This window comes from Lampetra planeri, chromosome 58 (assembly GCF_965212315.1).
Source record: "Lampetra planeri chromosome 58, kcLamPlan1.2.h2, whole genome shotgun sequence".
In the NCBI taxonomy this organism is placed as follows: domain Eukaryota; kingdom Metazoa; phylum Chordata; class Hyperoartia; order Petromyzontiformes; family Petromyzontidae; genus Lampetra; species Lampetra planeri.
This window is the reverse complement of record NC_136164.1, coordinates 3,078,658-3,104,540: the sequence shown is the minus strand read 5'-3', so window position 1 is coordinate 3,104,540 and position 25,883 is coordinate 3,078,658. Positions and strand designations below refer to the sequence as shown.

Here is a 25,883-nt window from a genome sequence, read left to right as displayed (position 1 = left end):
ACCCGCGATGACGTCACTTCCCATCGCCACCGCTCGCGACGTCGCCGAGCGCGCTGGAAGCCGTGCGTGATGACGTCACCGCGCGGGCTGGAAGCCGTGCATGATGACGTCACGACGCGCGCTGTTAGCCGTGCGTGATGACGTCACGACGCGCGCTGAAAGCCGTGCGTGATGACGTCACCGCGCGCTGGAAGCCGTGCGCGATGACGTCACGACGCGCTGGAAGACGTGCGTGATAACGTCACCACGCGCGCTGGAAGCCGTGCGTGATGTCGCCACGCGCTGGAAGCCGTGCGTGATGACGTCACCACGCGCGCTGGAAGCCGTGCGCGATGACGTCACCACGCGCTGAAAGTCGTGCGTGATGACGTCACCACGCGAGCTGGAAGCCGTGCGTGATGACGGCACCGCGCGCTGGAAGCCGTGCGTGATGACGTCACCACGCGCGCTGGAAGCCGTGCGCGATGACGTCACCACGCGCGCTGGAATCCGTGCGCGATGACGTCACCACGCGCGCTGGAAGCCGTGCGTGATGACGTTAACGCGCGTTGGAAGCCGTACGTGATGACGTCACGACGCGCGCTGGAAGCCGTGCGTGATGACGTCACGACGCGCGCCGGAAGCCGTGCGTGATGACGTCACCACACGCGCTGGAAGCCGTGCGTGATGACGTCACCACGCGCGCTGGAAGCCGTGCGTGATGACGTTTTCGCGCGTTGGAAGACGTGTGTGATGACGTCACGACGCGCGCTGCAAGCCGTGCGTGATGACGTCACACGCGAGCTGGACGACGTGCGCGATGACGTCACCACGCGCTCAAAGCCGTGCGTGATGACGTCACCACGCGCGCTGGAAGCCGTGAGTGATGACGTCACCACGCGAGGTGGAATCCGTGCGCGATGACGTCACCACGCGCTAAAAGCGTGCGTGATGACGTCACCACGCGCTGGAAGCCGTGAGTGAAGACGTTGTCGCGCGTTGGAAGCCGTGCGTGATGACGTCACCACGCGCGCTGGAAGCCGTGCGTGATGACGTCACCGTGAGCGCTGGAAGCCGTGCGTGATGACGTCACCACGCGCGCTGGAAGCCGTGCGTGATGACGTCACCGCGCGCGCTGGAAGCGTTGCGTGATGACGTCATCGCGCGCGCTGGAAGCCGTGCGTGATGACGTCACTGCGCGCGCTGGAAGCCGTGCGTGATGACGTCACCACGCGAGCTGGAAGCCGTGCACGATGACGTCACCACGCGCTAATAGCCGTGCGTGATGACGTCACCACACGCGCTGGAAGCCGTGCGTGATGACGTCACCGCGCGCTGGAAGCCGTCAACCCCCCCTTACCCCCCCCTCACCCCCCCCTCACCCCCCCCTCAACCCCCCCCTCAACCCCCCCACAACCCCCCCCACAACCCCCCCCTCAACCCCCCCCTCACCCCCCCCTCACCCCCGCTCTCACCCCCGCTCTCACCCCCCTCTCACCCCCCCCTCACCCCCTCACCCTCCCCCCTCACCCCCCCCCCTCAACCCCCCCCCTCAACCCCCCCTCACCCCCCCCTCACCCCCCCCTCACCCCCCCCTCACCCCCCCTCTCACCCCCCTCTCACCCCCCCTCTCACCCCCCTCTCACCCCCCTCTCAACCCCCCCTCACCCCCCCCCCTCACCCCCCCCCTCAACCCCCCCCCCTCACCCCCCCCCCTCACCCCCCCTCTCAACCCCCCCTCACCCCCCTCTCACCCCCCTCTCACCCCCCCCTCACCCCCCCCTCACCCCCCCCTCACCCCCCCTCACCCCCCCCTCAACCCCCCCCTCTCACCCCCCTCTCAACCCCCCCCTCACCCCCCCCCTCAACCCCCCCCCCCTCACCCCCCCCCCTCACCCCCCCCCCTCACCCCCCCTCTCAACCCCCCCTCAACCCCCCCTCACCCCCCTCTCACCCCCCTCTCACCCCCCCTCTCACCCCCCTCTCACCCCCCTCTCACCCCCCCTCTCACCCCCCTCTCACCCCCCTCTCAACCCCCCCTCACCCCCCCCCTCAACCCCCCCCCCTCACCCCCCCCTCACCCCCCCTCTCAACCCCCCCTCAACCCCCCCTCACCCCCCTCTCACCCCCCTCTCACCCCCCTCTCACCCCCCTCAACCCCCCCCTCAACCCCCCCCTCAACCCCCCCCTCAACCCCCCCCTCAACCCCCCCCTCAACCCCCCCCTCACCCCCCGTCACCACGCGCGCTGGAAGCCGTGCGTGATGACGTCCCCACGCGCGCTGGAAGCCGTGCGTGATGACGTCACACGCGAGCAGGAAGCCGTGCGCGATGACGTCACCACGCGCTGAAAGCCGTGCGTGATGACGTTTCCACGCGCGCTCAAAGCCGTGCGCGATTACGTCACCACGCGCGCTGGAATCGTGCGTGATGACGTCACCACGCGCGCTGGAAGCCGTGCGTGATGACGTCCCCACGCGCGCTGGAAGCCGTGCGTGATGACGTCACACGCGATCAGGAAGCCGTGCGCGATGACGTCACCACGCGCTGAAAGCCGTGCGTGATGACGTCACCGCGCGCGCTGGAATCCGTGCGTGATGACGTCACACGCGAGCTTGAAGCCGTGCGCGATGACGTCACCACGCGCTGAAAGCCGTGCGCGATTACGTCACCACGCGCGCTGGAAGCCGTGCGTGATGACGTCACCACGCGCGCTGGAAGCAGTGCGTGATGACGTCACCTCGCGCGCTGGAAGCCGTGCGTGATGACGTCACCACGCAAGCTGGAAGCCGTGCGCGATGACGTTACCACGCGCTGAAAGCCGTGCGTGATGACGTCACCACGCGCGCTGGATGCCGTGCGTGATGACGTCACCACGCGCTGGAAGCCGTGAGTGAAGACGTTATCGCGCGTTGGAAGCCGTACGTGATGATGTCACCGTGCGCGCTGGACGCCGTGCGTGATGACGTCACCGTGCGCGCTGGAAGCCGTGCGTGATGACGTCACCACGCGCGCTGGAAACCGTGCGTGATGACGTCTCGCGCGCTGGAAGCCGTGTGTGATGACGTCACCACGCGCGCTGGAAGCCGTGCGTGATGACGTCACCACGCGAGCTGGTAGCCGTGCACGATGACGTCACCACGCGCTAATAGCCGTGCGTGATGACGTCACCACACGCGCTGGAAGCCGTGCGTGATGACGTCACCGCGCCCTGGAAGCCGTGAGTGATGACGTCACCACGCGCGCTGGAAGCCGTGCGTGATGACGTCACCACGCGAGCTGGAAGCCGTGCACGATGACGTCACCACATGCTGATAGCCGTGCGTGTTGACGTCACCACACGCGCTGGAAGCCGTGCGTGATGACGTCACCACGCGCGCTGGAAGCCGTGCGTGATGACGTCACCGTGAGCGCTGGAAGCCGTGCGTGATGACGTCAGCACGCGCGCTGGCCAGCCGTGCGTGATGACGTCACGCGCGCGCAGGAAGCCGTGCGTGATGACGTCATCGCGCGCGCTGGAAGCCGTGCGAGATGACGTCACTGCGCGCGCTGGGAAGCCGTGCCGTTGACGTCACCGCGCGTGCTAGAAGCCGTGCGTGATGACGTTATCGCGCGCTGGAAGCCGTGCGTGATGACATCACCACGCGCGCTGGAAGCCGTGCGTGATGACGTCACCGCGCGCACTGGAATCCGTGCTTGATGACGTCACCGCGCGCGCTGGAAGCCGTGCGTGATGACGTCACACGCGAGCTGGAAGCCGTGCGCGATGACGTCACCACGCGCTGAAAGCCGTGCGCGATGACGTCACCACGCGCGCTGGAAGCCATGCGCGATGACGTCACCACGCGCGCTGGAAGCCGTGCGTGATGACGTCACCTCGCGCGCTGGAAGCCGTGCGTGATGACGTCACCACGCAAGCTGGAAGCCGTGCGCGATGACGTTGCCACGCGCTAAAAGCCGTGCGTGATGACGTCACCACGCGCGCTGGAAGCCGTGCGTGATGACGTCACCACGCGCTGGAAGCCGTGAGTGAAGACGTTATCGCGCGTTGGAAGCCGTGCGTGATGACGTCACCGTGCGCGCTGGAAGCCGTGCGTGATGACGTCACCGAGCGCGCTGGAAGCCGTGCGTGATGACGTCACCACGCGAGCTGGAAGCCGTGCACGATGACGTCACCACGCGCTAATAGCCGTGCGTGATGACGTCACCACACGCGCTGGAAGCCGTGCGTGATGACGTCACCACGCCCTGGAAGCCGTGAGTGATGACGTCACCACGCGCGCTGGAAGCCGTGCGTGATGACGTCACCACGCGAGCTGGAAGCCGTGCACGATGACGTCACCACGCGCTGATAGCCGTGCGTGATGACGTCACCACACGCGCTGGAAGCCGTGCGTGATGACGTCACCCACGCGCGCTGGAAGCCGTGCGTGATGACGTCACCGCGAGCGCTGGAAGCCGTGCGTGATGACGTCATCGCGCGCGCTGGAAGCCGTGCGAGATGACGTCACTGCGCGCGCTGGAAGCCGTGCGTGATGACGTCACCGCGCGCCGCTTGAAGCCGTGCGTGATGACGTTATCGCGCGCTGGAAGCCGTGCGTGATGACGTCACACGCGAGCGGGAAGCCGTGCGCGATGACGTCACCACGCGCTGAAAGCCGTGCGTGATGACATCACCACGCGCGCTGGAAGCCGTGCGTGATGACGTCACCGCGCGCACTGGAATCCGTGCTTGATGACGTCACCGCGCGCGCTGGAAGTTGTGCGTGATGACGTCACACGCGAGCTGGAAGCCGTGCGCGATGACGTCACCACGCGCTGAAAGCCGTGCGCGATGACGTCACCACGCGCGCTGGAAGCCATGCGCGATGACGTCACCACGCGCGCTGGAAGCCGTGCGTGATGACGTCACCACGCGCGCTGGAAGCCGTGCGTGATGACGTCACAGCGCGCTCTGGAAGCCGTGAGTGAAGACGTTATCGCGCGTTGGAAGCCGTGCGTGATGACGTCACCGTGCGCGCTGGAAGCCGTGCGTGATGACGTCACCACGCGCGCTGGAAACCGTGCGTGATGACGTCTCGCGCGCTGGAAGCCGTGCGTGATGACGTCACCGCGCGCTTGAAGCCGTGTGTGATGACGTCACCACGTGCGCTGGAAGCCGTGCGTGATGACGTCACCGCGCGCGCTGGAAGCCGTGCGTGATGACGTCATCGCGCTCGCTGGAAGCCGTGCGTGATGACGTCACTGCGCGCGACGGAAGCCGTGCGTGATGACGTCACCGCGCGCGCTGGAATCCGTGCTTGATGACGTCACCGCGCGCGCTGGAAGCCGTGCGTGATGACGTTATCGCGCGCTGGAAGCCGTGCGCGATGACGTCACCACGCGCTGGAAGTCGTGCGTGATGACGTCACACGCGAGCTGGAAGCCGTGCGCGATGACGTCACCACGCGCTGAAAGCCATGCGCAATGACGTCACCACGCGCGCTGGAAGCCGTGCGTGATGACGTCACCGCGCGCGCTGGAATCCGTGCGTGATGATGTCACCGCGCGCGCTGGAAGCCGTGCGCGATGACGTCACCACGCACTGAAAGCCGTGCGCGATTACGTCACCACGCGCGCTGGAATCGTGCGTGATGACGTCACCACGCGCGCTGGAAGCCGTGCGCGATGACGTCACCACGCGCGCTGGAAGCCGTGCGTGATGACGTCACCACGCGCGCTGGAAGCCGTGCGCGATGACGTCACCACGCGCTGAAAGCCGTGCGTGATGACGTTCCCACGCGCGCGGGAAGCCGTGCGTGAAGACGTCACCGCGCGCGCTGGAATCCGTGCGTGATGACGTCACCGCGCGCGCTGGAAGCCGTGCGTGATGACATCACACGCGAGCTTGAAGCCGTGCGCGATGACGTCACCACGCGCTGAAAGCCGTGCGCGATTACGTCACCACGCGCGCTGGAATCGTGCGTGATGACGTCACCTCGCGCGCTGGAAGGCGTGCGTGATGACGTCACCACGCAAGCTGGAAGCCGTGCGCGATGACGTTACCACGCGCTGAAAGCCGTGCGTGATGACGTCACCACGCGCTCTGGAAGCCGTGCGTGATGACGTCACCACGCGCTGGAAGCCGTGAGTGAAGACGTTATCGCGCGTTGGAAGCCGTGCGTGATGACGTCACCGTGAGCGCTGGAAGCCGTGCGTGATGACGTCACCACGCGCGCTGGAAGCCGTGCGTGATGACGTCTCGCGCGCTGGAAGCCGTGTGTGATGACGTCACCGCGCGCGCTGGAATCCGTGCGTGATGACGTCATCGCGCGCGCTGGAAGCCGTGCGTGATGACGGCACCGTGCGCGCTGGAAGCCGTGCGTGATGACGTCACCGCGATGGAAGCCGTGCGTGATGACGTCACCGCGCGCGCTGGAATCCGTGCGTGATGACGTCATCGCGCGCGCTGGAAGCCGTGCGTGATGACGGCACCGTGCGCGCTGGAAGCCGTGCGTGATGACGTCACCGCGATGGAAGCCGTGCGTGATGACGTCACCGCGCGTTGGAAGCCGTGCGTGATGACGTCACCGCGCGCTGGAAGCCGTGCGTGATGACGTCACCGCGCGCGCTGGAAACAGTGCGTGATGACGTCACCGCGCACGCTGGAAACCGTGCGTGATGACGTCACCGCGCGCGCTGGAAGCCGTGCGTGATGACGTCACCGCGCGCGCTGGAAGCCGTGCGTGATGACGTCACCGCGAGCGCTGGAAGCCGTGCGTGATGACGTCATCGCGCGCGCTGGAAGCCGTGCGAGATGACGTCACTGCGCGCGCAGGAAGCCGTGCGTGATGACGTCACCGCGCGCGCTTGAAGCCGTGCGTGATGACGTTATCGCGCGCTGGAAGCCGTGCGTGATGACGTCACACGCGAGCGGGAAGCCGTGCGCGATGACGTCACCACGCGCTGAAAGCCGTGCGTGATGACATCACCACGCGCGCTGGAAGCCGTGCGTGATGACGTCACCGCGCGCACTGGAATCCGTGCTTGATGACGTCACCGCGCGCGCTGGAAGTTGTGCGTGATGACGTCACACGCGAGCTGGAAGCCGTGCGCGATGACGTCACCACGCGCTGAAAGCCGTGCGCGATGACGTCACCACGCGCGCTGGAAGCCATGCGCGATGACGTCACCACGCGCGCTGGAAGCCGTGCGTGATGACGTCACCACGCGCGCTGGAAGCCGTGCGTGATGACGTCACAGCGCGCTCTGGAAGCCGTGAGTGAAGACGTTATCGCGCGTTGGAAGCCGTGCGTGATGACGTCACCGTGCGCGCTGGAAGCCGTGCGTGATGACGTCACCACGCGCGCTGGAAACCGTGCGTGATGACGTATCGCGCGCTGGAAGCCGTGCGTGATGACGTCACCGCGCGCTTGAAGCCGTGTGTGATGACGTCACCACGTGCGCTGGAAGCCGTGCGTGATGACGTCACCGCGCGCGCTGGAAGCCGTGCGTGATGACGTTATCGCGCGCGCTGGAAGCCGTGCGTGATGACGTCACTGCGCGCGACGGAAGCCGTGCGTGATGACGTCACCGCGCGCGCTGGAATCCGTGCTTGATGACGTCACCGCGCGCGCTGGAAGCCGTGCGTGATGACGTTATCGCGCGCTGGAAGCCGTGCGCGATGACGTCACCACGCGCTGGAAGTCGTGCGTGATGACGTCACACGCGAGCTGGAAGCCGTGCGCGATGACGTCACCACGCGCTGAAAGCCATGCGCAATGACGTCACCACGCGCGCTGGAAGCCGTGCGTGATGACGTCACCGCGCGCGCTGGAATCCGTGCGTGATGATGTCACCGCGCGCGCTGGAAGCCGTGCGCGATGACGTCACCACGCGCTGAAAGCCGTGCGCGATTACGTCACCACGCGCGCTGGAATCGTGCGTGATGACGTCACCACGCGCGCTGGAAGCCGTGCGCGATGACGTCACCACGCGCGCTGGAAGCCGTGCGTGATGACGTCACCACGCGCGCTGGAAGCCGTGCGCGATGACGTCACCACGCGCTGAAAGCCGTGCGTGATGACGTTCCCACGCGCGCGGGAAGCCGTGCGTGATGACGTCACCGCGCGCGCTGGAATCCGTGCGTGATGACGTCACCGCGCGCGCTGGAAGCCGTGCGTGATGACATCACACGCGAGCTTGAAGCCGTGCGCGATGACGTCACCACGCGCTGAAAGCCGTGCGCGATTACGTCACCACGCGCGCTGGAATCGTGCGTGATGACGTCACCACGCGCGCTGGAAGCCGTGCGTGATGACGTCACCTCGCGCGCTGGAAGGCGTGCGTGATGACGTCACCACGCAAGCTGGAAGCCGTGCGCGATGACGTTACCACGCGCTGAAAGCCGTGCGTGATGACGTCACCACGCGCTCTGGAAGCCGTGCGTGATGACGTCACCACGCGCTGGAAGCCGTGAGTGAAGACGTTATCGCGCGTTGGAAGCCGTGCGTGATGACGTCACCGTGAGCGCTGGAAGCCGTGCGTGATGACGTCACCACGCGCGCTGGAAGCCGTGCGTGATGACGTCTCGCGCGCTGGAAGCCGTGTGTGATGACGTCACCGCGCGCGCTGGAATCCGTGCGTGATGACGTCATCGCGCGCGCTGGAAGCCGTGCGTGATGACGGCACCGTGCGCGCTGGAAGCCGTGCGTGATGACGTCACCACGCGCGCTGGAAGCCGTGCGTGATGACGTCACGACGCGCGCTGAAAGCCGTGCGTGATGACGTCTCGTGCGCTGGAAGCCGTGCGTGATGACGTCACCACGCTGGAAGCCGTGCGTGATGACGTCACTGCACGTTGGAAGCCGTGCGTGATGACGTCACCGCGCGCTGGAAGCCGTGCGTGATGACGTCACCGCGCGCGCTGGAAACAGTGCGTGATGACGTCACCGCGCACGCTGGAAACCGTGCGTGATGACGTCACCGCGCGCGCTGGAAGCCGTGCGTGATGACGTCACCGCGCGCGCTGGAATCCGTGCGTGATGACGTCACCGCGCGCGCTGGAAGCCGTGCGTGATGACGTCACGCGCGAGCTTGAAGCCGTGCGCGATGACGTCACCACGCGCTGAAAGCCGTGCGCGATTACGTCACCACGCGCGCTGGAATCGTGCGTGATGACGTCACCACGCGCGCTGGAAGCCGTGCGCGATGACGTCACCACGCGCGCTGGAAGCCTTGCGTGATGACGTCACCACGCGCACTGGAAGCCGTGCGTGATGACGTCACCTCGCGCGCTGGAAGCCGTGCGTGATGACGTCACCACGCGCTGGAAGCCGTGAATGAAGACGTTATCGCGCGTTGGAAGCCGTGCGTGATGACGTCACCGTGAGCGCTGGAAGCCGTGCGTGATGACGTCACCACGCGCGCTGGAAGCCGTGCGTGATGACGTCTCGCGCGCTGGAAGCCGTGTGTGATGACGTCACCGCGCGCGCTGGAATCCGTGCGTGATGACGTCATCGCGCGCGCTGGAAGCCGTGCGTGATGACGGCACCGTGCGCGCTGGAAGCCGTGCGTGATGACGTCACCACGCGCGCTGGAAGCCGTGCGTGATGACGTCACCGCGCTGGAAGCCGTGCGTGATGACGTCACCGCGCGCTGGAAGCCGTGCGTGATGACGTCACCGCGCGCGCTGGAAACAGTGCGTGATGACGTCACCGCGCACGCTGGAAACCGTGCGTGATGACGTCACCGCGCGCGCTGGAAGCCGTGCGTGATGACGTCACCGCGCGCGCTGGAAGCCGTGCGTGATGACGTCACCACGCGCGCTGGAAGCCGTGCGTGATGACGTCACCTCGCGCGCTGGAAGGCGTGCGTGATGACGTCACCACGCAAGCTGGAAGCCGTGCGCGATGACGTTACCACGCGCTGAAAGCCGTGCGTGATGACGTCACCACGCGCTCTGGAAGCCGTGCGTGATGACGTCACCACGCGCTGGAAGCCGTGAGTGAAGACGTTATCGCGCGTTGGAAGCCGTGCGTGATGACGTCACCGTGAGCGCTGGAAGCCGTGCGTGATGACGTCACCACGCGCGCTGGAAGCCGTGCGTGATGACGTCACGACGCGCGCTGAAAGCCGTGCGTGATGACGTCTCGTGCGCTGGAAGCCGTGCGTGATGACGTCACCGCGCTGGAAGCCGTGTGTGATGACGTCACCGCGCGTTGGAAGCCGTGCGTGATGACGTCACCGCGCGCTGGAAGCCGTGCGTGATGACGTCACCGCGCGCGCTGGAAACAGTGCGTGATGACGTCACCGCGCACGCTGGAAACCGTGCGTGATGACGTCACCGCGCGCGCTGGAAGCCGTGCGTGATGACGTCACCGCGCGCGCTGGAATCCGTGCGTGATGACGTCACCGCGCGCGCTGGAAGCCGTGCGTGATGACGTCACCTCGCGCGCTGGAAGCCGTGCGTGATGACGTCACCACGCGCTGGAAGCCGTGAGTGAAGACGTTATCGCGCGTTGGAAGCCGTGCGTGATGACGTCACCACGCGCGCTGGAAGCCGTGCGTGATGACGTCACCGCGCGCGCTGGAAACCGTGCGTGATGACGTCACCGCGCGCGCTGGAAGCCGTGCGTTATGACGTCACCGCGCGCGCTGGAAGCCGTGCGTGATGACGTTATCGCGCGCTGGAAGCCGTGCGTGATGACGTCACCGCGCGCGCTGGAAGCCGTGCGTGATGACGTCACACGCGAGCTGGAAGCCGTGCGCGATGACGTCACCACGCGCTGAAAGCCGTGCGCGATGACGTCACCACGCGCGCTGGAAGCCGTGCGTGATGACGTCACCGCGCGCGCTGGAAGCCGTGCGTGATGACGTCACCGCGCGCGCTGGAAGCCGTGCGTGATGACGTCACCACGCGCGCTGGAAGCCGTGCGTGATGACGTCACGACGCGCGCTGAAAGCCGTGCGTGATGACGTCTCGTGCGCTGGAAGCCGTGCGTGATGACGTCACCACGCGCGCTGGAAGCCGTGCGTGATGACGTCACGACGCGCGCTGGAAGCCGTGCGTGATGACGTCACCACGCGCGCTGGAAGCCGTGCGTGATGACGTCACGACGCGCGCTGAAAGCCGTGCGTGATGACGTCTCGTGCGCTGGAAGCCGTGCGTGATGACGTCACCGCGCTGGAAGCCGTGCGTGATGACGTCACCGCGCGTTGGAAGCCGTGCGTGATGACGTCACCGCGCGCGCTGGAATCCGTGCGTGATGACGTCACCGCGCGCGCTGGAAGCCGTGCGTGATGACGTCACGCGCGAGCTTGAAGCCGTGCGCGATGACGTCACCACGCGCTGAAAGCCGTGCGCGATTACGTCACCACGCGCGCTGGAATCGTGCGTGATGACGTCACCACGCGCGCTGGAAGCCGTGCGCGATGACGTCACCACGCGCGCTGGAAGCCGTGCGTGATGACGTCACCACGCGCTGGAAGCCGTGAGTGAAGACGTTATCGCGCGTTGGAAGCCGTGCGTGATGACGTCACCACGCGCGCTGGAAGCCGTGCGTGATGACGTCACCGCGCGCGCTGGAAACTGTGCGTGTTGACGTCACCGCGCGCGCTGGAAGCCGTGCGTTATGACGTCACCGCGCGCGCTGGAAGCCGTGCGTGATGACGTTACCGCGCGCTGGAAGCCGTGCGTGATGACGTCACCGCGCGCTGGAAGCCGTGCGTGATGACGTCACACGCGAGCTGGAAGCCGTGCGCGATGACGTCACTACGCGCTGAAAGCCGTGCGCGATGACGTCACCACGCGCGCTGGAAGCCGTGCGTGATGACGTCACCGCGCGCGCTGGAAGCCGTGCGTGATGACGTCACCGCGCGCGCTGGAAGCCGTGCGTGATGACGTCACCGCGCGCGCTGGAAGCCGTATGGGAGCGCCGCCGCCTGCGACGCGGGCCGCGGGAAATAAATAAAAATACTCGATCAGCACCACGTGACCGGGCGAGCATCACCACGTGACCGGGCGAGCAGCATGGCCGCGCCGGGTGGAGGCGAAAGGCCGCGCTGATACGGAGCGGAGCTACGCAGAGAGACACAGAGACAGAGAGACGCAGACACTGGGACAGAGAGACACACAGAGAGAGAGAGAGACACACAGAGAGAGAGAGACACACACAGAGAGAGAGAGAGACACACAGAGAGAGAGACACACACAGAGAGAGAGACACATAGAGGGACACAGACACTGAGACAGGGAGAGAGACACAGAGAGACGGAGAGAGTCGTGCAGCGACGGCAGGGGGGGGGGCGCGCTACCGAGCTCGCCATCATCACCCTGTTGCCGGCAACAGAGACGGGCCGTGGGTGTGAGAGGGAGAGGGCCGTGGGTGTGAGAGGGAGAGAGCCGTGGGAGCCTCTCTGCTCGAGAGACGCAGCAGCAGCAGCAGCGGCAGCGTCTGTCCCTGGACTCGAGGAGGAGGAGGAGGCGGCGGCGGCGGCGGCGATGATGATGACGGAGGGAGACGCGCGCGACGACTCTGCGCCGCTGCTGTCGCCCACCTCGGCTCGCAAGGCCGTGCGGTTCGGGCAGGGGGTCGTGCAGGCGCTCAGCGAGTTCCGCCAGGGACACGCGGCAGAGTACACGCTGCTGCTGCGACAGCTCGCAGACCCCGACATCAAGGTGGGCGGCCGGGGTGGTGATGGGGAATTAACACCTGGTGGTTTATAATGAATACGAAACTCTGATCCAAGGCTTAGGCTGCTTCCTCGTCGGTGCTGCTGCTATCGTACGGGGGGGGGGGGGGGTCGAGCACGGGGTAGTCGTAGAATGCGGCGGGCAGGTTGGTCGTGATGAACACGAGCTTCTCCACAATCGTGGGCGCCAGAGAGTTCCTTCGCTTGGAATGGATGAAGCCCATCGGTGAGAAGTTGGCGAAGTGCGGTTCTGCAATTAGAACCAACTAAACCGGATTTCTCCCAATCTCAGATGATCGGGTTTCATATAAAAAGACAATTAAACCCGATTGTAAAGACCCCGACTGTGCCAGAGACGCTGAGCCTTCGTAGGCGCCGCTCGTTAACAGCGCTTCAGTTCCATTCGTGAGGTGTAGTGCTGTGAGCCATGGGGCTCTTGACTCGGGTGCGTCCGCAACAAACTAAAACGTGAACGAGAAACATCTTAAAGTGACTACACGCAGCAGAAAAATCCAGGAAAAAACTGCAAATTCTTCCAGAAAAAACACCGCATATCAACTCGCCCTGCAGCCGGCTGGATACCAACAGGGGGGGGGGGGGGCTTCGTGTTCGTGTTCGCTAGCCACCATCCCCAGCACACCACGTTCACAGCCCTGTCACACTGGCGGCATCAGCCGTGGAGGCCTCGCGTCCCCACTCGGAGTGGCGGCGAGGCCTCTGCGGCGTCTCACGCCTGATGCTGCTGCTCGTACTGCTGCTGCAGCAGCTGCTCGTACTGCTGCTGCAGCAGCTGCTGCTGTTGCTGCTGCTGTTGCTGCTCGTGCTGCTGCTGGTGCAGCTACTGCTGTTGTTACTGCTGTTGCTGCTGCTCGTACTGCTGCTGATGCTGCTGCTGTTACTGCAGCAGCAGCTACTGCTGCTGTTGCTATTGTTACTGCTGCTTCTGTTGCTGCTGCTCGTACTGCTGCTGCTGCAGCTATTGCTGCTCGTACTGCTGCTGCTGCTCGTACTGCTGCTGTTACTGCAGATACTGCTGCTGGTGCTGCTGGTGCTATTGTTACTGCTGCTGCTGTTACTGCTGATAGTACTGTTGCTGTTGCAGGCGGTCCAGCTGCTGCTAATGACGTTGCTGCCACTGCAGCTGTTACTGCTGATGATGTTGTTGGTGCTGCCACTGCAGCTGTTACTGCTGATGATGTTATTGGTGCTGCCACTGCAGCTGTTACTGCTGATGCTACTACTACTGCTGCTACTGATGCTGTTGCAGGAGGTGCAGCTGGAGTGCTGGCTCAAGGAGCTGCGGGGCTGTGTGGCGATGCTCAGCAAGGACTACGAGCTGCTGGTGTCACTGATACTGGTGCGTGACGCCACACGGCACACACGGAACACGCACACGACGCTTAGTCCACAACACACCGCAAAGCACACCTCACACACTGCTTTATCCACAACACACTAATATGGGTAGTTGGAGACAGTCGCCCTCCAACAACATCGGAGGGCAGAGTAGCGATGCTCACAACAACGAGCGGAGTGCCAGGCAGATAAAACACTTCAGATTTGCGCAGTTGGTGTTTTTGCCAGCCATCTCAGTCAGTCAACCCATAGAACCTGGTGGGTCTGTCCCGTGATCTCCGGCTAGCGGGCCTTCGACACTTCACGTGGCCTCAAAGTGCACCTAGCCTGGCACAAGCGCTGTGGTGACATCGCCACCATTCCGTGGCGAACGGGAGTTGTTGTTGTCTCTGCGTGCATTGAGCAGAGGATCAGCTGGATGTCGCGTGGCCGTGCGGTGGTGGAGGAATATCTCTCCTTCCTCACTCACCTGGTGTCGGCTCAGACCATCTACCTGCGCTCCTGCCTCATCATGCTGCTCTCCAACTTCACCCGCCGTGCGAGACGCCCCAACACAACCACCCACACAACCATCCACCCACACAACCACCCACACACAACCACCCACACAACCACCCACCCACACAACCACCCACCCACACAACCACCCACCCACACAACCACTCACCCACACAACCACCCACACAACCACCCACCCACACAACCACTAACCAACACAACCATCCATCCACACAACCACTCACCCACACAACCACTCACTCACACAACCACTCACCCACACAACCACTCACCCACACAACCACCCACACAACCACCCACCCACACAACCACCCACACACACAACCACTCACCCACACAACCACCCAACCACACAACCACTCATCCACACACACAATCATTCACCCACACAACCAATCACCAACACAACCACTCACCCACATAATCACCCACACACACAACCACCCACACAACCACCCACTCACCCACACACCCACCCACACACCCACCCATGTGTGTGGGGCTCGGTGTGCGGTCTGGGGCGGTGAGTGAGCCACTGCTGCCGCTGCTGCTGCTGTGTGTGTCTGCAGGCAAGCGCGTGGTGGACGAGGCGGGGGGGGAGTTCACAGACTCCGACGATGACGACGAGGGTGAGAGACGCACGGACACAACGACAACAGCCGTCGTTCTCCACTGAGTGGCGGTAACACCACCACGGTGCTTGTGCCAGCCTAGGTGCACTTTGAGGCTACGTCAAGTGTCAAAAGCTCGCTGGCAGGAGGTCACGGAACAGACCCAGGTGCTACGGGTTGACTGTTGTACCAGGCTAGGTGCAGGAGATCATGGGACAGGCCCAGTGCCACTTTGTGTTACTGCAGTCTGGAGACAATCACCACCTGTTGCACCACCTGTATGTGGGAGTGACGGGAGACAGGTGGTGGGGGGGGGGTCATTCTGCCGTGTCTCTCTCCTCCCCGTGTCTCTCGTCTCCCCGTGTCTCTCGCGTATCCCGTGTCTCTCTCACATATCCCGTGTCTCCACATGTCGTCTCCCCAGATGCGGACAGGTGTTTCCAAATCTGTCACAAGGCCCTGGAGCTCATCGCTGGCATCGTGCCCTCGTACGTCTCCACACACGCCCCCACACACGCCCCCCCCCCCCCCGTAGTAATGGTTTAACTCGCCCCGCTCACTCACCCCCTCCATAAAGACACGGTCGATGGCAGGGGCGTGCTGGCAGGATTGAGGAATGAGTAACAGTGATGGGGAGGGTAGTTGGGGATCACGCAAGGGGAGGGGAGGGACGGGAAGGGGTAGAGGGGCAAGGGGAGGGAAGAGCAAGTGAATGGGCAGTAGAGAAGGGGTGAGGCTTTCAGAGAGGAACGGAAGGAGGTGAAGGAGGAGGGGGACTGCTTCACGCACAAGGGAAGTTTGTATGGATGTTGACCTTTCGCACCGTACTTAGCCGACACTGGATATAAATAATATTATTATATAATCCCAATTGGCTACATTTGTGAGCACATTTCCACGAAAAATTAGTCAAATGTGGACCGTGCCGCCGACACGCAGTGGCCTGCTCTTGCAACATTCTGGGCCTCATCAGCAGACTCGGGCCAAACGATGGGTCCCTTCCGCCAGTGTCAGGATAGTGATGCTCTCTGGCGTCAATCCGGCTGTTAAGACGTTCAAACACCAACAACGCACCACCGACTACAAGGCATCGGCTCGATGCGTGCCCACGCGTGCTCGTGGTAAACGGCACGCACAGACGCACGCAAGCCTTGGTGTACCCTCCACAGTGATCTTGAGACCGATTGGCCTGCACCAGAGGCAGCCTCTTCTATGGCATTGTGGGTTATCACGATGGCATTGTGGGTTATCACGATGGCATTGTGGGTTATCACGATGCCATGATGTTAGACTTTATTGGCAAGTACTCTCTCGTCCATAATGGGGCCCTGAATTCAAAATCAAAATGAAAAATATAGTGGAGGAATCCGATGAGCTGTGACGTTATTTTTTACAGATGTCCAGTAGGGGCAGGCAAGACCGTTACAACAACAAACAGAATAAAAGCTTGATAGTAGTGCAGTACAAGAAAGGTAAACAAATCACCTAAACACATACAAATAAAACTAAACCATCCCCATCCTACCAGGCAAAGCCCATTGAGGTATTCACTTATTTTTTTTAAAGCAACCTGGCCACAAAGTGGCCCATCATTTGTACATTTATATCATCAAAATAATCTAAATAACCTCAGTGCATGTGTTTCTAAATGTGAAGGGGTCGGGATCGAACCCGGGACCTCCGGCATACCAGGCGAGGAAGATAGCATCACACCACCATGGCTCCCCTTAAATAGATTTTTAAAAACTATAAAAGTTTAAATTACATCATCAATTCCCAAGCTTCGAAAAGGCAGGATAACAACAGCAAAAACAGTCCCAGACCACACCAAGATAACACGCAGTTTTTCAATACGTATTGTACATAAAAATTGAACTCGAGTTCATTCACAGCTCGCCGCAGCTCACTCGTGGCCTCCAGCGCGTGACCCCGCGTGACCCCGCCCTCTGTGTGCGCAGGACGCCCATGTTCTTGATGCCGCTGCTGGCGGAGAGGTTCCCGTTTGTGACCAAATCTCCGCGGACACAGGTACTGGATGCGTGGCCCCCGCTTGCTTGGTAGCTTGAAGCTTCGCGGTTCGAATCCGGGAGGCTTCCCCGGTTAAAACCGCGGCAGCGTTATATTTGAGCGTAAGATGCTGCTACGCCGTCGGCTCCGCTCGCAAGGGGACATCAAAAGATCAAAGAGTCGGCGCCGTGGTCTGAATCTGAAAGGTTTTGTCTGCAAACGACTCGCCGCACGTGGCAGCTCCACCGCACCCCTCGCGCGACGCTACGGCAGGGAAGCGTGGCGCCGTGAGAACGGAACAAACTGAACGGCCGCCACTCGGCGAAGATTTACAGTGAAGTCACCGAGGCACCAGTTTTTTTTAAATTATTCCGCTTGTGAATGGGGGGGGGGTGTTCTTTGTCTTTTGTGTGTGGTGTGTGTCGAGGCTCGCGTGGGGTGTCATGGTGTGTGACGCGCGTGGGTTTGACACGCGTGTGGTGTTTGTCACGTGTGTGGTGTGTGTCACGTGTGTGGTGTGTGTCACGTGTGGTGTGTTGGTTTGACACGCGTGTTGTGTGTGCGTGTGACGCGCGTGGTTAACACGTGTGTGTATGACACGTGTGGTGTGACTTGTGTGTGTGTGTGTGACGCACGTGGTTAACACGTGTGTATGACACGCGTGTTGTGTGTGTGTGTGACGCGCGTGGTTAACACGTGTGTGTGTGACACGCGTGTTGTGTGTGTGTGTGTGTATATGACGCGCGTGGTTAACACGTGTGTGTGTGTGTGACACGCGTGTTGTGTGTGTGTGTATATGACGTGCGTGGTTAACACGTGTGTGTATGACACGCGTGTTGTGTGTGTGTGTGACGCGCGTGGTTAACACGTGTGTGTGTGACACGCGTGTTGTGTGTGTATGTGTATGACGCGCGTGGTTAACACGTGTGTGTATGACACGCGTGTTGTGTGTGTGTGTGACGCGCGTGGTTAACACGTGTGTGTGACACGCGTGTTGTGTGTGTATGTGTATGACGCGCGTGGTTAACACGTGTGTGTATGACACGCGTGTTGTGTGTGCGTGTGACGCGCGTGGTTAACACGTGTGCGTGTGACGCGCGTGGTTAACACGTGTGCGTGTGACGCGCGTGGTTAACACGTGTGCGTGTGACGCGCGTGGTTAACACGTGTGCGTGTGACGCGCGTGGTTAACACGTGTGCGTGTGACGCGCGTGTTGTGTGTGTGTGTGTATGACACGCGTGTGTGTGTGTGTATGACACGCGTGTTGTGTGTTGCTAGGAGTGCTACGTACACAACCTACTGCGCGTCACTACCTACCTGCCCGTGCTGCGACGCGACGTGCTCGCCCTACTGCTGGACAGGCTGCTCAAGCTCGACGTGAGAATCCCCGACCCCTCACCCCTCCTCACTGCTCCTCACCGCTCCTCACCGCTCCTCACCCCTCACCCTTAATGTCAATGAGAGGCTGAGCTTCATTTCACTCAGAGCGGCGACCCAGAAAGTAATTCTAATTCTCCCCCCCCACCCCACCAGGTGAACGCTCCCCGCCAGGACATTGAGGACGCGGAGCAGCAGGCGGCCGTCCAGTCGGGCGCCGCACAGGAGGAGGTGTTCCACATGGTGAGACAGCCACACAGCCACCAGCTCACCCACCCAGCTACCAACGCAGCCACCAACCAACACACCCACACACACACACAGCCACCCACACACCCGTCAACACAGCCACCAGCTCACCCGCCCAGCTACCAACACAGCCACCCGTCAACACAGCCACCCACCCACCAACTCTACCCACCCACCAGCTCACCCACCCACCAACACAGCCATCCGGCCCACCCGTCCCCCCACCCACCAACACAGCCACCCACCAACATGGCCACCCACTCACTCACCCACCCACCCACCAACAGCCACCCACCCACTCACCCACCCACCAACACAGCCACCCACCCACCCACCCACCAACACAGCCACCCACCCACCAACACAGCCACCCACCCACTCACCCACCCACCAACACAGCCACCCACCCATCCACTCACCCACCCACCAACACAGCCACCCACCCACCCGTCCACCCACCAGCTCACTCGCCCACCCACTCACCAACACACCCACCTCCACCAACCAACACAGCCACGCAACCACCTGCTCACTCGCCCACCAACCCTCCCACCCACCCTCTCACCTACCTACCCACCCACCCTCCCACATGTCCACCCATCTACCCACCCTCCCATATTTGTGTGCATTTGTGTGTCGGCACTTGCTCCACGAGTCCGTTAATCGCTTTACGGAGGATCTTTGTCTTTGTGCGCATGTACGTGTGTATGTATGCATGTCGGGAGCGGGTGCTCACCACAGCACTTGCCCCACGAGTCTGTTAAGGCTGCACGGGGGGTCTTTGTCTTTGTGATTTGCTTGCGGTGCCGTACGCTGACGTCGCCGTTGATCCTCTGCCGTGTGGCGCCAGGATGAGGACGCGGGTGTGGAGGCGAGGGGCGGGCGAGGAGGAGGTGGGGAAAAGAGCGAAGACGAAGAGGAGGGGGAGATGGCTCACACGGCCGCCAACACGCTCGATGTCCTCATGGCGCTGCTCTTCCGATACATCCATGACACGTGCCACTCCAACGGTGGGCACAGGCGGCACGAGTGTGCGTTGGGGAGAGTGGACGGGTGGTTGGGTGGGTGGGTGGTTGCGTGGTTGGGTGGGTGGGTGGTTGCGTGGTTGGGTGGGTGGTTGCGTGGTTGGGTGGGTAGGGTGACCATGGTAAGTAGGAACATTGAGTACAGTGGGTAAAGGTGTAGGGTGAAGTGGGTGGTTGGGTGAAGTGGGTGGTTGGGTGAAGTGGGTGGTTGGGTGAGCGGGTGGTTGGGTGGGTGAGTGGGTGGTTGGGTGTGTTGGCTGAGTGAGTGGTTGGGTGAGCGGGTGGTTGGGTGGGTGAGTGGTTGCGTGTGTGGGTGGGTGGGTCGGTGAGGTGGGTGGGTCGGTGAAGTGGGGAGTTGGGCTAGTTGGGTGGTTGGGTGAGTGAGTGGGTGGTTGGGTGAGGTGGGTGGTTGGGTGAGTGGGTGGTTGGGTGAGTTGGGTGAGTGAGTGGTAGGGTGAGCGGGTGGGTGAGTTGGATGGTAGAGTGAGTGGTAGGGTGAGTTGGGTGGTTGGGTGAGTTGGGTGAGCGGGTGGTTGGGTGAGTGAGTTTGGTGGTTGAGTGGTTGGGTGAGTGGGTGAGTGAGTGGGTGAGTTGGGTGGTTGAGTGGTTGGGTGGTTGGGTGAGTGAGTGGGTGGTAGAGTGAGTGGGTGGTTGGGTGAGTGAGTGGGTGAGTTGGTTGGGTGAGTGGTTGGGTGAGTGAGTGAGTGGGTTGGGTGAGTGAGTGGGTGGGTGAGTGGTTGGGTGAGTGAGTGGGTGAGTGGTTGGGTGAGTGAGTGAGTGAGTGGGTGGGTGAGTGGTTGGGTGAGTGAGTGGGTGAGTTGGGTGGTAGAGTGAGTGTGTGGTTGGGTGAGTGAGTGGGTGAGTTGGTTGGGTGAGTGGTTGGGTGAGTGAGTGAGTGGTTGGGTGAGTGAGTGAGTGGGTGGGTGAGTGGTTGGGTGAGTGAGTGGGTTGTGTTCTGTGGTGCTCAGGGAAGCTGGACGTGGAGATGACGAAGGCCGTGTACCGGGACCTGCTGGATGCGTTTGACCGCCTGCTGCTGCCCACGCACGCCTCCTGCCACGTGCAGTTCTGCCTCTTCTACCTGTGCAGCTTCCGCCTCGTACGACGGCACCCCACATACGCACACACAGACAAAGGTCCCCCGTGTGGCCCGCACACGCTCTTGGGGCAAGTGCTGTTAGCGAGTAGCGCCTACGAATGCTGACGCGGCGCACGAGGGGATGGGTGGCCAATGCCACGCCCGGCCGCCTTTGTCTCCCCACACGTCGTACCGGGTGCTCGCTTTGCGGCTGAGTCGACCTAGGGGAGGCCCAGGACCGGTTCAGATAATCGTCACTGATGTTGGTGGCCGTGAACGGGAATCGAACTCGGGTCGCTGGGTGCGTAGCGCGGTTATTTAACCGCTGCACCACCACTCCACACATACAGACAAAGGTCCCCCGTGGAGCCCGCACAGCACCACTCTTGGCCACCTTTGTTTCCCCTGACGTTTATACATCGAACCGGGCACTAACTTAAGGCTGAGTCTACCTAGGAGAGGCCCTACCAGTTCAGGGAGCTATCACCGATACTAGAAGCTCACCCCACTGGGATGTACTGGGCCCAGATTAGCATGGCTGGCTATGTACGGTGCGGAAGAAGGCCAATACGCATGGATATATTCATCGCGACGGCCAGAATTTGAACCATGGCGGTGGAGTTTGCAGTGCAGTACGCTAACCGCTGTCCTCCTCCCTCGACCCCCCTACCAACACTTGCCTCAACAGCCTGTAAAGGCCACACGGGGCATCTTTGTCATTGCATTAACCACGGCGCCATCTGTTTCACGGTGCACCTTGCAGATGTCGCGGCGTCATTTGTAAGAGTTGGGTCATTTGTCAAATACAAAAAATTCCTCGCAGACTCCTGAAGAGCAATCGTCAACCCCCTTCTGGCAGGCCGATGCCTGTTGTTGTTGGCCAGGTGTCTGATCACCTCGTGGCGCACAGGCACAGCTGCCACTGGGGGTGCCCTTTCATACATGTTGAGATGTGCGACGGGATGTCCTGTGAGACGCCGCAGCATATAGGAGGGCACGCTATCAAAAACAACGTATTAAGTGTATAGCTGTATCTGCGTGTGTGTGTAGCTGTATCTACCTGTATGTATAGCTGTGTGTATGCATGCACAGCTAAGTTTGTACTGTATCTCTGTGTGTGTGTAGGGTCTGGCAGAGGCGTTCCTTGAGCACCTGTGGAAGAAGCTGCAAAACCCCAGCGAGGCAGCCATCATAAGGCAGGCAGCCGTGGGCTACATGGGCAGCCTGCTAGCCCGGGCCCAGTACATCCCAGTGGGGTGAGTCTCAGCCTGCTAGCCCAGGCCCTGTCCATCCCAGGGGGGTGAGTCTCAGTCTGCTAGCCCAGGCCCTGTCCATCCCAGTGGGGTGAGTCTCAGCCTGCTAGCCCAGGCCCTGTCCATCCCAGTGGGGTGAGTCTCAGCCTGCTAGCCCAGGCCCTGTCCATCCCAGGGGGGTGAGTCTCAGTCTGCTAGCCCAGGCCCTGTCCATCCCAGTGGGGTGAGTCTCAGCCTGCTAGCCCAGGCCCTGTCCATCCCAGTGGGGTGAGTCTCAGCCTGCTAGCCCAGGCCCTGTCCATCCCAGTGGGGTGAGTCTCAGTCTGCTAGCCCAGGCCCTGTCCATCCCAGGGGGGTGAGTCTCAGCCTGCTAGCCCAGGCCCTGTCCATCCCAGTGGGGTGAGTCTCAGCCTGCTAGCCCAGGCCCTGTCCATCCCAGTGGGGTGAGTCTCAGCCTGCTAGCCCAGGCCCTGTCCATCCCAGGGGGGTGAGTCTCAGCCTGCTAGCCCAGGCCCTGTCCATCCCAGGGGGGTGAGTCTCAGTCTGCTAGCCCAGGCCCTGTCCATCCCAGTGGGGTGAGTCTCAGCCTGCTAGCCCAGGCCCTGTCCATCCCATGGGGGTGAGTCTCAGTCTGCTAGCCCAGGCCCTGTCCATCCCAGTGGGGTGAGTCTCAGCCTTTTCAGCCTCCCACTTCATGAACACATTAAAATAGACAGCCAACATGGGAGGACTCTCCTGAGCAAAAGCCCTACAACTCGGCTTGGTTCTCCGGGGTAAATCGGTAAATAAGTAAAGCCGCCTTGTGTTGTTTTGCGTACACTATCATATCGTGGTGTGTCGCTTGGTTTTGATGATACATCTAGCCGCTGTGCCCGCGTCTGTGCTGTGTGCATGCGCGCTACGTCAGCACGGTGCGCGCGTGCCTGGGGCTGCTGGTGCCCTGGCTGCACCGCTACATCGACGGGCAGGAGGGCGGCGCGCGGCCCCGCTGCCTCGTGGCAGCGCACGGCCCCTTCTACGCCGCCTGCCAGGCCGTCTTCTACTCCTTCTCGTTCCGCCACCGACAGCTGCTGGAGCCCGACATGCGCAAAGGTGAAGGCCGCACGCATGCGGGCAGGCACGGGGAGTGTGTGCGTGTGCGCCCACGTGATCTTATATTTATACAGAGCGCCTCAACTCACAAGGGCGCTCTATAACGTGGTTTAAATGGTGGTCACAAAAATCGAGTGATTTAGATGGCAAGGGGCGTGCAAGGGCTGGGGAATGAGCGACCGTAACGGAGGTTACTCCGTTACGTGGTGCCGGCCTTCATCGGCACTACTCGCGAACGGCACTTCCCCTCAGTCTGAGAAGGCCACATCGGGGATCTTTGTGTGTGTGGCCAGGCCTGGCGTACCTGCAGAGCCTCAACCTGGAGCGGATCGTGCTGTGCCGTCTCAACCCCCTGCGTGTGTGCCGCCCACCCATCGTCAACATCTTCGCTGCCTTGACGAGGTGAGCGTCGTCGTGCGGCGGTGCCCGCTGCTGCCCCGCGGCTCCGATCCTCCGCACGCCGATCCATCTCCCGATTGGTGACCCCGGTGTGGCTACGGTGGCCGGTTCCTAACGGCCGTGTCAGCCGCTCAAGCCTGCTGCGTGTGTCCGTCTCCGTGTCTCCCCAGGCGGTATCAGATCGCATTCTGCTACTCCATCATGGAGAAGAACAGTCGGCAGAGACTGCCCGTGGCCGGGGACACGCTCGTGGGGGCCGCCCCCGCCTCGCACGACCAGCTGGACGCCGTCTTCCCTTTTGACCCCTACCTGCTGCGCCGGTGAGCACCGCCTCCTCCCCCACCAGCGCCTGGAGGGCGCCACCCGCCACCACACGGTGTCCCGGAGGTTTCCCGGACGTGCCCCGTCCTGTGTCTGTCTCACCGGCGCGCGCCGTTTGTCTCTGGACCCCCCGCCCCGCATCCCCTGTGTCTCAGCTCCAGGAGAGTAATTGCGCCGCTGTTTCGCGAGTGGAGGAATGAGGATCTGGGCGGAGATCTCGCATTGAAGGGTCGGCCCAGCAAGGTGCTTCCTTTCATCATAACCATCATCATCATCGCTACCTTTGTCACCATCGTCACATCCGTGTTGTGGTGGTGGTCGTGGCATACAATTTGAGTGACCGGCTGCTAATCTTGACTGGGTTATGCTGTCACTGTGGGTGTGTTGTTGTGTCCGGTGATGGTGCAGATGGTGGTGGGCCAGCAGCAGGAGGATGAGGATGACTTCCTGAAGAGCGACGCGGCGATGAGGAGTGGCAGCAGCATGACCCCCGGCTCGTACGACCCCTTCAACAGCGGCGGAGCGAGTTTCGACTCTCCTCCTTACAAGACGGACATGGGCCCGACTCCCCACGCGTTGTAGTCACAACTGCCACCGCCGCCAACTTCCACCAACAGCCACCAAAAATAGTCATCAAATGCCACCAACACCACCACTCAATCCTGCGGCAGCACATTCGCCGCTCGTTGCAGAAGTTCGCGGTTAGAATTTGACAGGCCGCCCTGGTTGACACTCACGTCAGAGTGGTGTATTTACATTTTACCTACCCCGGAGGGATGGGCCGAGTCAGCCCACAACCAGGATTTGAACTCACGACCTTCTGATTGCGAGCCGCCCGCTCTAGCGCCAAGCCGCCCGCCCGGTGGGTTGGTATTGCGCTATCAAACACTCGGCAGTCTACTTCAATGCAGGTCGAAGATCCTGCGACGTCGTTCAAAGAGAAGCCGGCCGTCGTGTGCCAGTCATGGCCAAACTTGCCAAGTTTAAAAAAAAATAATGACCTGGAAACGACTCGGTTGGCAAATTCGAGAGCGATCGTCGTCCCACAGCGCAGATGAAGGCTGACCATCACCCCATGACCAGATGTGTGTGTGTATATAAATAAACTCCTAAAAAAAGTTTTTTAAAAACAACGGTTTTATTAACTTCGTTTAACTCGCGGTCACCTGCTTTTTGTGCGAGCCAATTCCACAGTTTAGGGACCGCGGCGTTTTTGACCTACTAAAATATATAATTAATAAGCCGCCCATAAAAAGTCTAATTGCTTGAAAGAAGGCAATTGATTAATTGATCCCTATTTTGATACAGGCATGCAATGTCACCGGACCTGAGTACGTGTGTGCAAAATGTGGAATTGATTGGACAACGGGAAGTCGGCTAACTTTTGATTACAAGATTTGACCTCGACAAACACAAGTGAAGTTAAATAAAACCGTTGATAAAGTTAACTTCGTGAAAAGACAAGAGCTGGAGTACCAGTTCATGGCACGCAGTGCGAGTGCATGACCCCTCGGAGTTGCCGTGTGTAGAATCGTTGCATCTCGAGATGGGACCGCCTACTGCTGCAGTGCAAGTCCAGTGTTTAAACCGTTCTAAGTGGGGGCAGCATCCCTGATGTTTTGGATATTTAAAGCGTTTTGGTCTGTGCCAGTGTTTTGTGGTGTACAGTGCGACCACGTGGATTGCTCCCTGTGTTCTGGAGAGCATGTGTCGTGAATACAGTCCCCGTGTACAAGGCACCACACTCGCAAAGACGCGTAAATGTTTACAGACTCGTGCGGTAAGACAGCCCCGCCGCTAGGGTTTCTCGAGCGGTTTGTCCGAGGGGCCAGCCCTGTGAAGGTGATGTCCCAGGGCTGGTTGGGCAGCAGAGGGCAGTGGAGCAACATCCACTGCACTCTCCTCACGAGTCGATGGCTCTCCCCCTTTCCCAAGCTACAACTGA

General features: G+C 61.7%; 1 protein-coding gene across 1 annotated transcript; it reads left to right on the top strand.

Moving 5' to 3' along the window:
• Positions 1-11,923: 11,923 nt before the first annotated feature.
• On the top strand, positions 11,924-25,677 carry RRN3 (RNA polymerase I transcription factor RRN3). The gene is made up of 16 exons (XM_078618634.1): positions 11,924-12,636; positions 13,918-14,007; positions 14,413-14,542; positions 15,095-15,154; positions 15,561-15,624; positions 17,095-17,164; positions 18,423-18,521; positions 18,678-18,764; positions 19,621-19,780; positions 20,764-20,894; positions 21,999-22,129; positions 23,034-23,218; positions 23,512-23,620; positions 23,788-23,937; positions 24,094-24,181; positions 24,347-25,677. The coding sequence occupies exons 1-16, from the start codon at positions 12,460-12,462 to the stop codon at positions 24,518-24,520; spliced, it is 1,905 nt and encodes a 634-aa protein (XP_078474760.1). The 5' UTR covers positions 11,924-12,459; the 3' UTR covers positions 24,521-25,677.
• The last annotated feature ends 206 nt before the right edge of the window (positions 25,678-25,883 follow it).